The 15209-nt window shown below is 31.0% G+C and overlaps 1 protein-coding gene, 1 long non-coding RNA gene and 1 pseudogene across 2 annotated transcripts in view; 2 read left to right on the forward strand and 1 right to left on the reverse strand.

Annotated features, from left to right (window-relative positions):
* Nucleotides 1–11930, forward strand: LOC126898659 (uncharacterized; annotated as a pseudogene).
* A 566-nt stretch (nt 11931–12496) lies between these two features.
* Nucleotides 12497–13216, reverse strand: LOC126898665 (uncharacterized). The gene is made up of 3 exons (XR_007702334.1): nt 13054–13216; nt 12935–12988; nt 12497–12827 (listed from the first exon to the last, which is right to left on the reverse strand). It is a non-coding gene; the product is annotated as an uncharacterized LOC126898665 (long non-coding RNA).
* A 93-nt stretch (nt 13217–13309) lies between these two features.
* Nucleotides 13310–15209, forward strand: part of LOC126898622 (ATP-dependent zinc metalloprotease YME1L) — a 7400-nt gene continuing 5500 nt past the window's right edge. Inside the window, exons 1-4 of the mRNA XM_050672868.1 lie at nt 13310–13468; nt 13822–13941; nt 14313–14553; nt 14740–14892. Coding sequence (XP_050528825.1) covers nt 13436–13468; nt 13822–13941; nt 14313–14553; nt 14740–14892 — 547 coding nt within the window. The 5' untranslated portion in view covers nt 13310–13435. The remainder of the gene's footprint in view (nt 13469–13821; nt 13942–14312; nt 14554–14739; nt 14893–15209) is intronic.

Below are 15209 nucleotides of genomic sequence, written 5' to 3' on the forward strand. Positions count from 1 at the left end.
TGTCCATCAACGTGTTAAATTACCGTGTAGGACCGTATGGACAAAAAATTTCACATTAAGCCGGGTTTACATTGGTAGAGTACACTAGCCTACTATTTTTCCTACTCACTCTACTCTACTAGTTTTAGTAGAGTAACTGTTTACATGAAGCTAGTATTTAGTAGAAGAGAGAGTGCAGTTGATGTGTAAACTCACGCCGTCAAGGTTAGGCTTGATCCACATCAAAACATCAAATAAACAAATATGGATATAGTACGTCGTCGTCATTGTTGAAAATTATTAAAGAAATGCCTTCGTGTGGTTACAACTGCGTTAGTAAATGTTATTTTAGAATTCACTGATGAAAGTAATGAAGAAAAACGAATTTGGGTTCGAGAGTGAATAAAAAGAAGAACAGTACTTGGCGCATCAGAAAATATTCTTACTGAACTAGCTTTAGAGGATCCAGAAGAGTACAGGCCGTGTTTAAGAATGACACCTGAAAATTTTGATCAATTATTGAATTTGGTATCACCAACTATTCAAAAACAGGATACTATTCTTCGAGATGCACTACCAGCGCGCATTAAGCTACAGATAACAGTGAATTTTTAGCAACTGGTAATAGTTACCGAACCCTACAACATTTCTTTAGAATGTCAATTCCAGCAATATCTAAATTTTTACCAGAAGTTTGTGACGCCATTTATCAAGCCCTAGAACAATATATCAAGGTATTTTTTTTTTAATTATTTCGTAAATAGGTACAATATATTTTATTATACATTCATAAAATATAGAACATTTACAATATATTAGTTTAAATGTTAAGACTACTATAACTAATACCAACTACAATAAAAATGGCTTTTATTTTTTTAAAATTCAAATCATTTTAATATTATGGACTGAAAAATTAAATGAACAAAAAAAATCCCATATGGGGAAAATTAAATTAAAATTAATTACCAGGTTTTTGCAATTATATTATCCCTGTTGATTTCATCATATTCGTTGCATGTGTTGGCTGATAATAGATTGTATTGGGTAGATGTGTCTTGATCAGTAGCTATATTGTATTGGGGAGATGTATCTTCATCAGTTGTATAAAAAGACTATAGTGACGTAGAATAAAAACTGTTTGACCCAGACTGTTCTGCCAACCGGTACTTGGTCAAAAGAAACTGTATATCACTTTGAGCCAAAATAGCTTCTCTTGGTGACAACTTATTAAGTGCTGCAATAACGTACTGGCCAAAAGCATCATTATCACTTATTTCAGTGGAATCCATTTTGTTTAAATCAGCTTGAATATTGCTCAGTTCTATAACTACTGTTCAAAATTATGTAGCTTTCTTTTTTTAGCTGATGTTTTTGTAACTACTGGAGTTTTTGCCGTTGGTGTTGTAGGCTTTTGTGGGTTTCCAGCAACTAGAGTTGCTGTCATCGGCGTTGTAGACATTTCTGTGTATTTACCTGTTACATTTTCCCATAGCTCTTCTTCGTTACCTTAGTTAATTAAAAAAAACAAAAATAAATAAATAAAATAAATTTATGCTCATTGAACAATGTTATAACGGTACGGAAATAACTGGCTGAATGAAGGTTTATTTTTATATTTTTTGAGTTGGATTTGCAGAGAAAGTTCTCGGTTTTCATTATTTGTTCCAGGTGTTTACACAGAGTGATGAAATTAATCGGAGATGTTAAGAAAATTGGCGGAGGAGGAGGTGGTGATAGAGTAACTCGTTGAATTCTGTGTTAATTTCGAGATCCATGTTATCTACGTTGGTGTCGAGTAGGGAGAAGCGGTTTGGTGAGGAGAAATTTGACGGTTTTTTTTTGTGCGAGGCGAGGTAGTATTATTAGGTGACCTAATGCGTTTGTTGTTGTCAACAGTATTCCATTTTAGGTCATTATCTGAAATGGCAGATGGAGAAGTTACGTCCTGCGTCTTGTGAGAAATAGTTTTAGTAATAATTATCAGAAATAATTTCGATTTGTTTTTAAATTTATTTGTGTCTGAGTTTCATTGCATGGTGCAATACTTGATACGTTGCAAGTAACGGCCTACAGCCGGTTTGGCGACGGAAATAGATTATGGTTTTTGTTAATTCGCGTACGGAATATACGGAAACCGATGATAATTGAATAATACGGTTCGACTTTTTACGGTACTCATTAATTTAATGACGCGATAAGCAACGGACGATAGTGTACGTGCACGACAGACATGTGCTACAGACGACTTGCCGAGCGGAACTGATATTTATCATAAAAACATAAATACTTTTTACATTTTGAATAACGAATAAAAGCTATTTTTTCAGATATACATTTAAACTTCTATACGGCTGATGGGAAACAAGTTTTGTTCACATTACCGAATATCGATCTCTCAATAACTAATTTAGCGGAATACCAAGCGTATACTAGCATGTTTTTAAATATATCCGCAGAAAGTTAATGGTGAATTAACGAATGTATTTTTATTACATCTTCTCTGGATGAAAGTTGTTTATCAATTTGTAAAACGTCAACAGAATTTTGAATTTTTTTTATAAAATTTTTTACTTGGCGAAAAAAATAAACATCGCATGGCTGACAATATGGTGTACAATTGGGTGGAATTATTTTTACAGTTACATTACAATCACCATTTGAATTAGTAAAATTATTTTTGAAATGCCAAGGATCTGTTTGTCCTCACCATGAATCAATAATTAATAAAAACTCATTTGACTCACAATATGGTACTAAAATATTTTTTACAAACTCATTAAAATGAGATTTTGTTAATTTTCCCGACTTGGACGCTGTTACATAAATGTTACTATAAGAAGTTGTTAAAGAATTTATGATTTCGTTTATACGTGGACCAAATTCGCCTTTAACCTCTTGCATACAAAAAAATACTTTGGGGAGAATTGTACCCGCAGCAGTTATTGTATATTGTGCAGTATAGCTGTGTGTTACTGTATTAAAATCGCCTAAAAATACCTCTGTAACTTTTTCGCCTTTATGTGACGATGTCCTATATATCTCACTTCGATATTCACAACCAGTTTGATCAGTATTTATCACAAAATTTGGATTATACTTTAAAATTAGTTTAGATACTCTTTTTTGAAAACATTCTGCATCGTTAAAAATTAATGATATATCTATAGTTTTTTTCGATTTAATGTAACACGTTACCTTTCTTTGACGGATATTATCATTACGTTTGAATTTTTTCACCCACGATAGAAAAACCGTAAAACGAAAACCATTTATATAATAAAATTGCACTGCGACTGTTGACGCCCATTGCTGAATCATCCTTGTTGTAACAGGTTGTTTGATCATTCTAGCTTCATAAAAGCGATCATAAGTCCAATTATTAATTTTTTCATAAGACTCCTTCATACCACAACTCAAAATTTCAATTTCCCAACGACTTAAATACTATTTTTTTTCAACAAAGTACATCAGTTACGTTGTAATGTTTTTAAGCCCCCATAAGGATGTTTAGCAATCTGAACAATTTTTATTTTGTTTTCGATTGGTATAAACGATTTTTTTTTAATGGTGATTTCAATTCATCGGAACTAATTGAAAAACTATTCGAAATTGTTAAACTAGAGCTCATAACTACCTCATCCACAAACGTTTTTTCGGGTTGTTCATAGCTTAAAAAATATTCTTTATCTTCCTTGAATTCATACTTGTTTAATGTCTTTATTATTGAAATAACCATAATTTCACCCATTAAACGATTATTTTTGAAAAAATTTTTGTCAACTTGTAAGCTAAACTAATATACATCAGCCTCACTTTACAAGGACCCCAAGAAGGGTCCACCCTGGGCCGAGGCAAAGCCGGAGCACCAGGGATTTTGTACCTTATTCTATGGAGAAAGGTTATGAAGAATAGTAATACTTTAAGATAACAATGATTAAAATTTATTAATTATTACAAGTTCAATTTTTTGTTTATTATAACAACTAAACTTAATAGACAATTAAATTTTACTAATAAACAAAATAGATCTATATATATCCGAATAAACCGAAGTATGTTAAATAAAATACTATGAAAATTATACAATGGTCAAGGATCAGAAAAAAAAAATATATGAGTAAAAGGAAAGTAAGGCAATAACAGAAAGAAAAACAGGTACATTTAGATAAACCCAGTTAATATGATTTTGGCCCAATAAATGATCTTTTATGTACATGCAGCATTTTACACCCATAAAGGTAAAACAGTGAATGGTGATTGCAATTATATAGAGTTAACTGCCTACAGACAGACTGGCTTCAGAACGGCCTTTGTATTTTGTGAGTTGTATAATTACACATGGCCTATGTGGTTTAAACATAATGTTCACATAATCAGTATTTAAGAGTTCATTTCAGAACGACTTGACATCAAATATTAACTGGATCAAATAATTAATTTAATAATGTACCAACAAGAGAAAACACAAAGAAAATAGAAGGGTAACGTGGGTATGACAGATCCATCGCATGGGTCAGGGTAAAATGGACATGTCACCAACGTCAATTGGTATCCTTATATACCATGTTATAATAATTCGTTGTTGAATTCCCAAGAAGATGTATTGGTGTTGATGCCATTATGATGGCCAAGCCAAATTGAAAAACTTTACTCCTCCATCACGGATTCGTAACACCCGTCAAAATATTGAAGAGACGATGCCATTGATCCAAAACGACCAAGAAGTAGAGAAGAAAATGAATGATGATGATTGAGAGCTTCTTTTTGAACATAACCGTGATTTTTTTCTTATGTCGGCTTGATCACACTTGGGAGAGGGTACTTGACAGTATGTTCATTATTATGTTTTTAGAATGAGAATCACAGGTGGTAGGAAACATATCAATTTAATAAATAATTATGTGTGTATGTGCAACATTGAATCTACGGATGTACGATGCGCACTGTTTGAATACAGTTACCTGTGACCTGATACTCATGATAATTTTATTACGTTACAAACTATTGAAGATAAATAATTTGAATCAATCAATATTTGGCGACAAATTTCGAAAGCATTAGCAGCGTTTTTTTTTCATGTGAAGATAAAAGCATCTCATTCATACATTCCTCACTAATAATGGTACTTGTGGATGGTTGTATTAGTTCACACGACATTATGCAAAAATTTTAAACCTAAAAAAGGTAAAGTAAAACTAAAATGTGTCCTGTTAAACGCTACAGCTCGTGAAAATAATGCGTTAACGATGTTTAACACAAGTTATCGTATATCATTAAATGAAATTATCTATTAACTGTAGATATTATTAGATTTTTAAAGATAATACCATAATGTATGGGGAATCAATATCGAGATTAATAAATAGGAAAAAACTTGTTTATCACACTTGTCTATCAAAGAAGAAAAGTGTCATATTTTTATACTTTCATTGACATTGTAAGGTTAAAATTGTTAGATATTTTAAAGTCACATTATATTTACTTAATTTACTATAGTCCAAAAACATTAAAAAAATTCTCATTTGAACGAGTTTATAAAAAATGTTAGCACCTCATTGAAAATCAAACGAATATTTATGAATCATTGATTGAAGGGTAGATAATGGGATTTTATATTTAAAATCAATAAAAAATTTTATTTAATCTACTGTAATTTTTAAATAATGTATGTATTAAATGTATTATATGGCTTTTTGTCATATATATGTCGTATAAAATTGAACAAATAATAATATATAATTTTATTTTTAATTATTATTAATGTTGATTATTAAATAAAAATTTAAAATAAATAAATATAAAATATTTTATGAGTTTTAAATGTATACAAATATTAATCAATATATAAAATTAAATTCAAATAAATAAATTTTATTCAATGAAAAAACAAAATTAATTTTACTCCTTCTTTAAATATAAACTTTTCGCAAAACCTAGCACTGGACCAATCTTATTTATAATTTATATACTCTTATCTGGTTAATATTAAAATAAGTTTATTTATGTGCATAAAATATTGTTTTATTTTTTCCACTGAACAATCGATAATTTGTACCATCAAATGTGTTTTAAATGTAGAAAAACTACATAGATACATAAAATGTAATAATAATTAACAAATATTAGGTAAAATTAATAATTTAAAGAGAATGCAGTGAAAAAAATGCAAAATATGTACCTGTTCGATAGGATACGATCCCGAGACTGTATGCGTCAAGAGATAACGTATTCTCGATTCGACCATAACGTGTTATGGTCGAATCGAGAAAAATGACTCTACTTAAGCTAGTTAAAAATTTTCGAAGTCAATTTTCTCGATTACGTCTGATTTTGTATTCAATATGGATTACATCTATATAAATATTATGAAAATCAGTGACCCCAACCAAACCCTTGTGAATAAAAAGTACACACAACTATTATCAAAAAGTCTCTGGTCGCCTTTTGTAGATGGGGTAATGAAAATATTCGAAGGAAAAGAAGAAAGGGTCTACCCTCTCTTAGCAAAACTACACGACAGCCAAATCGCAATAACTGACACACTTAACCACGATTTCATTCACATCAAAATTTTTAATAATTCTTTTTAATATTAATTGTAGTTTTCGGGGAAAATATGGACGGTGAAATCTTAAAAAGACTTAACATAGAGGTTACAATTCTTCACATTTCTGCGACGGAAGATAAAGATAATAGAAAAACATTTTATCTAACTTTAACAAACCTAAAAACAAGAAAACTTGTTTAGCAGATGTTAGGGATATATTACAAAAATGGTAACATGTTAAGCATAGGGAAACACATTTCTTTATTTGTGGAAAGAAACATAGGGTACAAAACTATCAGGACCCAAGATAAGACGTAAGAATAACTAATTGCGTTTTTGACCATATTGTAAAAAGATTGAAAATTAACAACCTCATTGGATTACTATATACTCAAACACTCAATAGAAAATGGCACAGCGCACCAACGTGAGATATTTGACAACTGAACAAAAACAGGAAGTCAAAAAAAGCTTATCCAAACCAACAAAACCCAAGAGAATATGGTCCACTCACAAACAAAGAAATCAGACAAATAAATTAGCAAAACAAGTGGAAAGACTATTGTACGAATTAGAAGCTAATCGCAAAGAACAAGAATCCATTCAACAAAGTATAGAAATAATAACAGTAACAACAACGAAAAAGATATGTAAAAAAAAAAATGTAAAATAATTATGTATTACAGTTTTTCCATCATTTGGACGGGCTTTAACGTGTTTAACAACTTTTTTCTCCAGTGGCGGTTTCTTATTTGCCCATTTGAAGCTTTTCCTTTCCGCGGAATACTTTTTTTCTTCGGGCCGCCGTTCCAGAGAAAAATCCTCTACATCCAAGTCACTAGATAGCTCTAGCAGATCTACCATTGATCTCGGGCATCTCAATCTTGCGTAGACACGGTAGTCACTCGCATGATCCCTATGATTAGGTCGACCAACTCGTACTCTGTGAGTCGAGTCGACGGGCTAGCTGGATCTTCCACATTACGAACTCCCCTAGGGATTGTCGTTCGCCTTGCTAAGCACTATGGAGATCATTGCGTGCTTGGATCAGTAGAGCAATGCTATTGAACCTCCTTAAAAATTATTGCTGGAACATTGTCCATGTGGGGTTCAAACAACGTATGGTACCCCACCAGTTATCTGCCTCTGCTTTTAACTGTGAGGCTAGCACACGTACCCATTTCTGGTGTGGTACATACGCTTCTATTAGGATCGATTCAACTTCTAGAATGGTAAAAGAATTAGGTATGTCTGAAAAAATAGGTTTACGAACACACGATTCTTATTCTAATGAATTAATGAGTCGTGGTGATTTAAGTTCATCAACAAATGAAATAATTGATCAGGAAATTAAGAAAATTCCGGTGCTGTTCTCCCGTGATTCGGTCTAAACCACCGGAGAAATTTGAATTTTCTCCGGGACAAGGAGGTCCGGTTGGTGTAATCCGGGGTACTAACCGTTTGCACGGGGTAAATTTGTTTTTTACTGGAGAAGTGTTTTCTGAGTTTCTGTTCCACCGAAGTCCTGTGTTGTCCACCGGAGTACTCTTCATCTCCTCGAAGTTCCGGTGGGAGGAAGGGGTTCTCTTGAGCCATTCGGTCAAATTTTTATGGGACGGTTCACCTGCTCACCTCCTTCTGACTAGATTTCTGGTGTGTCCGTCCTGTCCGCCATAACTTGCTTAAGCATGTGAAGTAGCGGTATGGTTCCCCTGTTGGTACTGCCAGGTACCCCTTCCACATTAATGGTGAGCAAGTTGATTTGCGACGTTAAAATGTCCACTTTTGTTTCCAGCCGGTAATATGGTCACGCTGGAGGAACACCGTGTTCTCTAGTTCCTCAATTTTAGACATGTACTCGTCAAGGTACGAAAATAAGGTCGTGTACATGTATTGTGGAGGGAAATTCCACTCGGTTTTATCGTCCTCGGCATTATCCAGTGCATTGTCCGGTCTGTCATTGTCAGCTCCACTAGTCTGATATGTACTCCCTTTAGAGACATCTTCGCTATGAGGGAGAGGATTCTTGGGTTGAACGGGATAAAACTTGATACTACCCACATTAACACCCTCCTCCTGAAGGTAGTCCTCTAGCCTGATCATAAGATCAGCTTTCAATTTCCCAGTTGCAAGTTCCCGTAGCGCTAACTCCCTTTGTAATTCCATAATCGACAACTCGAGTATAGTCATTACCAGAGTATTACCAGACATACTAATGATAAAGTCGCAAATAAATAAATAAATTACAAGCAAGTCAGTGGGATGATAACGCGCTGATCACGTGACGGGCCTGTAGATTTGCCTAATATTTATTTTTAGTACAAACTACGAGAAAAATTAAAAAGAAATCGTACGTTATAAAGTACCGTCATGATGTCCGTTGTCGCGTGCGTTTGTAGTCGACAGGTCACGACGAAAAAAACAAAACATAGTCCAAAGCAAATTAATAAAAATCTCTTGGAGACCACAAATCGAACACACACATTAGTTAAATAAGTTCTATTGAAATTGAGGTAATATTTATAAATTTATTGATAATAGTAATAACTTTATCATACTTGATTGTGTAATCGAACTGTTTTTGATCACCGCAGCTGCTACGTCGGCCGTCGGTCTCAAGGTCAACTTCTCTAACAACTCACACCTAATACAAAATGAATTCTCCCGGAAAATCACTTTCAAATATTAATAAAAATAAATTGAACAAAACCGCTACACCATTGTTTATCTCCAACCTGAATAACAATACCGGTGATGCATTGCCTTGTGATTTCTCTGATAATGATGACTGGCAGACAGTCGAACAACAAAATAAACGTATCATATCCCCTAATAATATTTCACCACGCTCTAAACGACCTGATTCAAATATTTTTACGTCACCAAACCGTTTCTCTCCAATTGCACCAATTATAGAAGACGATCCAATGAACCACACAAATGAGCTTACGTTGGAAAGTAATAATAAAACTTCCAGGCCACCCCCAATATTTATTCAAGCTGGATTAAACTATAATTTTTGTATTAAAATCAAAGAATTAACCGACACATCTGGTTTCGATTGTAAAAGCTCTACTAAAGACCTTAAACTCCAAACATACAGTTCCGACTTATATAGAACAGTAATAAAATATCTCAAAGAGAATAATGTCTCATTTCATTCGTTTCAAATAAAAGAAGAAAAAGCTTTTCGAATAGTAATTAAAAATTTACATTCTACTACTGATAAGGCATTTATTAGCGATGAACTTTCTACTTTCTAACAGATTTCATTCAATCACCACTACCTTTATCTTTACCAGCCAAACCAACTACTCTTAATGAAGTTTATACTATTATAAAAAAACTTGTGAACGGAAAATCACCTGGAAATGATCTAATAATCAATAAAGTAATAAAAAAATTTTCCTAGGAAATCGGTCATTTTGTTAGTTTACATATATAACGCAGCTCTTAGATTATCTTATTTTCCAGCATCCTGGAAATCATCGGTAATTGTTACAATTCTCAAACCTGGGAAATCTCCCGAAGTTCCCTCCTCGTACAGACCAATAAGTCTTCTACCTGTCTTAGGTAAAATATTAGAAAAAATTATATTAAAACGTTTTTTATTTATCATTCAAAAAAATAACAACATTCCTGAATTTCAATTCGGATTTAGAGCAAAATATTCAACTATTCATCAACTACACCGTGTTGCTGATACAATTTCAACAGCACTAGAACACAAAGCAATACTGTGCCGGAGTCTTTCTAGATGTGGCAAAAGCTTTTGACTCTGTTTGGTATGAAGGACTTCTATTCAAATTAAAAAACATTTTCCCAGCTCCTTATTACCTCATACTCAAATCATACCTGCAAAACCGTTATTTTAAAGTCCGTCATAATCTCCAACACTCCCCATTATATGCTGGTGTGCCTCAAGGTAGCGATATTGTGCCATTCTTGTACACAATATATACATCTGATCTACTTTTATCGGATACATCAGTACTTGGTACCTATGCTGATGACATGGCCTTAATATCATCTTCATTAGATCATAAAGTTGTCAATAAATAGTTACAAGTACATCTAAATATGCTTTCGCTCTGGTTCAATACCTGGCGTGTCAAAATATATGAGTCGAAATCTTCTTTCATTACATTCACTCTTAGAAAAAATGACTGCCCATTAGTTACTATTAATAACATTATTATTCCTCATTCAACCGAGGTTAAATACCTAGGGTTAATTTTTGACCAAAGGTTAACCTGGGGTCCTCATTTAAAAGAAAAAAGGAAAAAACTGAACTCGAGACTTCATTTACTTAAGTCAAATAAAATTATATTGTACAAAACATTACTCCAAACACTATGGTCTTAGGGCATAATAATTTGGAGACCAGCAAAAAGTTCTAACCAGAGAACAATCCAAAGTTTCCAAAACATCTGCTTAAGAATCATAACCGGAACGCCCTGGTATGTCACAAACATGGCCCTACATTCAGACCTCCATCTCAACACAATTAAAGAAATGGCAAGATTATATTATAAAAGATTCTGGATGAAACTTGAATCCAACCCCAACAGACTAATTCAAATGCTGAGCGCAAACGCCTTGCCTGGCAATCCAGTAAGGCGTCTTATGAGAGAATGGTGCAGAGACCTATTATCTTTATAAATTATTTAATCTTGTTAACGTTACATAATTAAAACTCCTAATTATTGTACAAACTACTATACCATTATATATTATTATTATTATTGTTAATATTATGTAATTAAATAAAATAAAATTTTCAATAGCAGGCGACTCCTATGGGAGCGACTTCACAGGCTACTAATGTTAAGTATTTTATATATGTATATTTTCTAAACTATTTACTTATTGTAAAATTTTTTTTTTAAAGATTGTAAATTTCATAAATAAAATAAANAAAAAAAAAAAACAGAAAAATTTCTGTATAATAAGCCTATATAAACAAACTTAAATTATACAGACATTTTTCTAACGTTTTTTTTTAATGAAAAATAACAACACGGTGATTAAATATTAAGGACAATATATTGTTATTTATTACAGTTAATATATAAAGGCCACAAAAGTATCACTATGGTTTCCGTACGGAAGTTGAAAGATAAGTCAAGTAATAAAATGCATGTATGCAACGCCGGACCGGTTCTCGTCACCCACGGTCACTCGGCGTCGTGTGATCTATCGGACGAGAAGAGGCAGCTGTGTCGCAGTCGCTATGCAGTGTTAATGCCGGAAGTGTAATGTGAACGCGTCAATTTTAGTAGCTTTTAAATATTTTGTTACACATTTATTTCCTTTTTTCAAAATAAAATTTTATTAAGACATTTATTAACTAATCAAGACCACAGTTATAAGCTGTGCATTTAACGAATAACATTATAAGTAAAACCCATATATTTTGTGGCACTTTTAAAATCAGGTTTATCATGTAATACCGTTATTTAAAATAAATTTCTAGTTAAATAATGTGTATTTTTTATTTTAAGTTAATAAAAGAACCTCAATTATATTTGATTTAAACACAATTTAAAGTAACTATAAAATGTTATGTAGCAAATTTTATCAAGGTCTAGAAACTGTGACGTCAACGAGGCTAAGCCTCCTAAGCTTTCATCTCGTTACACCATTGCTAGATATTTTAGTTACTTAAAGCTGAGTTATTTGGAAAATTAAAATTTGATAGAACCATTTTTAAAAAAATTAAAAAAATAAAATAAAGTAATATTTTAAATATCTGTTAAGTAAGTAAAGTGAGTAAACTTTCATGTTTTAAATTTTATTAAAAATTATCTTGTGTACTTTTCACCCTTAGCACGCTAGTTATACACAGTGATCAAAATGTGGTAGTACACAAATTTTTTCAAAAACTATTGAGAATTTTAACTAAACACCCTCAGATCATCTTTGAATTTGCAATTAACTAATGAATTAAAATAATTTTATACAGAATTATCGCAAACGCTGTAATATTCAAATGTTTATTCATTTTACTTACATAGAACACATTTTAATTAATTTTTTACTAAAAAATCTGTCAAAACCTTAATCTTGTAATAAATAAAATGAGTTCATATTAGACTTATAACAAAAGCGAAACCAACTATAAATTAATGAATTCAAAAAATGTTAAAAATAATTTATACAATAATATTTATTTTTTCCCTGAAGGGGTAGCACCAGATGGCTCTACAGGAGTTTCTGCTTTCAGTCTTTGCTACCGGAGCCACTGCTGCTGGAGCCTCTGATTCGGTTGGTTGGGTTGGAACTGTTGGAACCTCTGCTGCAAAAACAAAAGATTATATCTATTAGAAATTACCGTACTGCTATAAGATAAAAATATTATAGAACGACTTGTATCAAGCCATTAAGTTAAAAAAATAAATCAACCTTTCTTGGGACACTCCCTCTCCCTATGACCAATAACTCGACAAAAATTGCAATCTGAAATTGATAAAATTTTTATTTTTATTTATAAATATAATAAATATTAGGTTGGACTCAATCACCTTGTTTGTAGATAAATGATGCTCATGGTTTATTTTTACAAAACACATTTTTGCTTGACTTTTTTTAAAATCTGTTATTTACGAGAAAATTGAAGAAAAATTTGAGGGCCCTGAGAATATTTTCAAAAACAATCATTACAGTAATTTTATATTACTTGATGTACTTAATAAATGTGTAGTATTATACTGCGGTATCTAGTGTTAGGGTGAAATACTAAATACAATTTTATATGCGGTAACCATTGAGCTAATCATTAGTGATAAGAAGTTCGTGAATTAGAAATTGGTCACTTCGCAATCGTTCGTAATAAGTATAACAAAAGAAGAAAATATTAAAAATTGAGAATCTTAGAGTTTATTAATTATACATAATTAAACTAGTATGTTCACTCTAGGATTTGCTATACCATCACAGGTGTGTTATTCATCTCTGTTATTATTTTAGGTCTACTTGTGAATTTTAATATATTTAAATACAATTTTAAGCATTTATAAAACATTTATTCAACGTAATAACTTAATTTCTCAAAACACCAATGATTAAGTTTTCATGATAAAATGATTATCGTGTTCACTATCATTTATAGTTAAATATTTTGTTTGATTTTTATAGGATTTATCAATTAATGTTAATTATTATCCATTTTTAAAAATAAAATCATGTCTTATTAAAATGAATCATTAACTTTTGTTTATTCAATAACTATTAATTAATTATATTGATTTTATGTTAGTTTTTATTTAATTTGGATTCTGATTTAATTTTAGGTAGCTGCTGCGTTTCCACTTAGAGTAACTGTCCAAAGACCAAAAGTACACTTAAATCAACAAATAAAAAATGATCAGAGATCAATAGAAGAAACATTATTGCCAGAATATTTAAAATCAGTAATTTTAATATACTTTTCCGATTAATTATTTGTTTAACTGATTAATTTTATTTATAAACCTCGTTTTTAAATGGTAATGTAAGATACAAATCATTGAAAAGTTAATTTATATGTTTAAAATATTTTTAATAGAATAAACATACATTTGAAAATTAAAGAGAAAAAATTCCTGGGTGAAAATTAATATTTTATAAAAATGAACAGAAGTTTAGTTAATAATGAAAAAAGTGGGTGCAATCCTTTATAGGTTAAGCTAAGCATAAAAAAACACAACCCAACCTTATAGTCATTAATTTAATAATCTTGTTCCGAAAGAAATTTTTATATTTATTATGTTATTTATCCATGTATTTTTTATATATGATACAGATTGTTGAAAATATTCCTGAAGAAAATTTAGAACAATGTTTGAAGCTATATCCTACAAGTACACATAATTACAATTTTAGAAAAAAAAATTTTGCAAATATTTTACAAAAAATTTTAAACAAAAAATTTGGTTCCAATTGCATTTATACAGTAGACACAAATACTAATTTTCTAATTGTGTCAAGTAAACATGATTCAACTGCCAAATGCTTTTTGTATCAACCTAGACCGTATTTTGCAGGTTAATATTGTATAAATCTATGTGTAATAATTGACTTATCCTCTATATAATCTATAAATTATACAGTTATACAAAATATTCTTACCATATATTTTGATTTTTTTTAATTTAAATGAAAATATTTACTTTAAGTATTTGAGAATTATTAAATATTGTATTTAGTTAGATGTTGAGTTTTTTTTATAGATACTCAAATCAGAGGGTTTAAGACTGAACGTATTATTGAAAAATTAAAAAATGAATCTTTAAGTCACCGTCTTAAAACTTGGGTTAAAAATACAGAAAAAGAAAATATAAATGAATTATTTCGTAATGTTGATTTAAAAGAAGAATGGAGTGGTAATTATTATAAAATATATTTTCTAACTTTATTTGAATATATTAATTTTTCAGTATTGCGCTTGACTTGTCTTTATTTAAATGTTTATTTTTTTTTTCAAGCAGTTTGATAATTTTATTTCTTATCTTTAACTTTCCTCTATGCTATTTTAGCTTTGATGCGAAGCTGAGAAGGTATTGGTTTTACTAAGATGTGTTTTTTTGTGTCTGTTACCACTTTTTCTCAGCTCTCACCGAACCGATTTCTTTCAATGATACGTCAAAAGATCACAAATCGTATCTAGTCGAAGACATTACCCTTAAAAATTGAAAAAAAT

The sequence above is a fragment of the Daktulosphaira vitifoliae genome, unplaced genomic scaffold (genome assembly GCF_025091365.1).
Source record: "Daktulosphaira vitifoliae isolate Bord-2020 unplaced genomic scaffold, ASM2509136v1 Scaffold_2, whole genome shotgun sequence".
NCBI classification, from domain to species: domain Eukaryota; kingdom Metazoa; phylum Arthropoda; class Insecta; order Hemiptera; family Phylloxeridae; genus Daktulosphaira; species Daktulosphaira vitifoliae.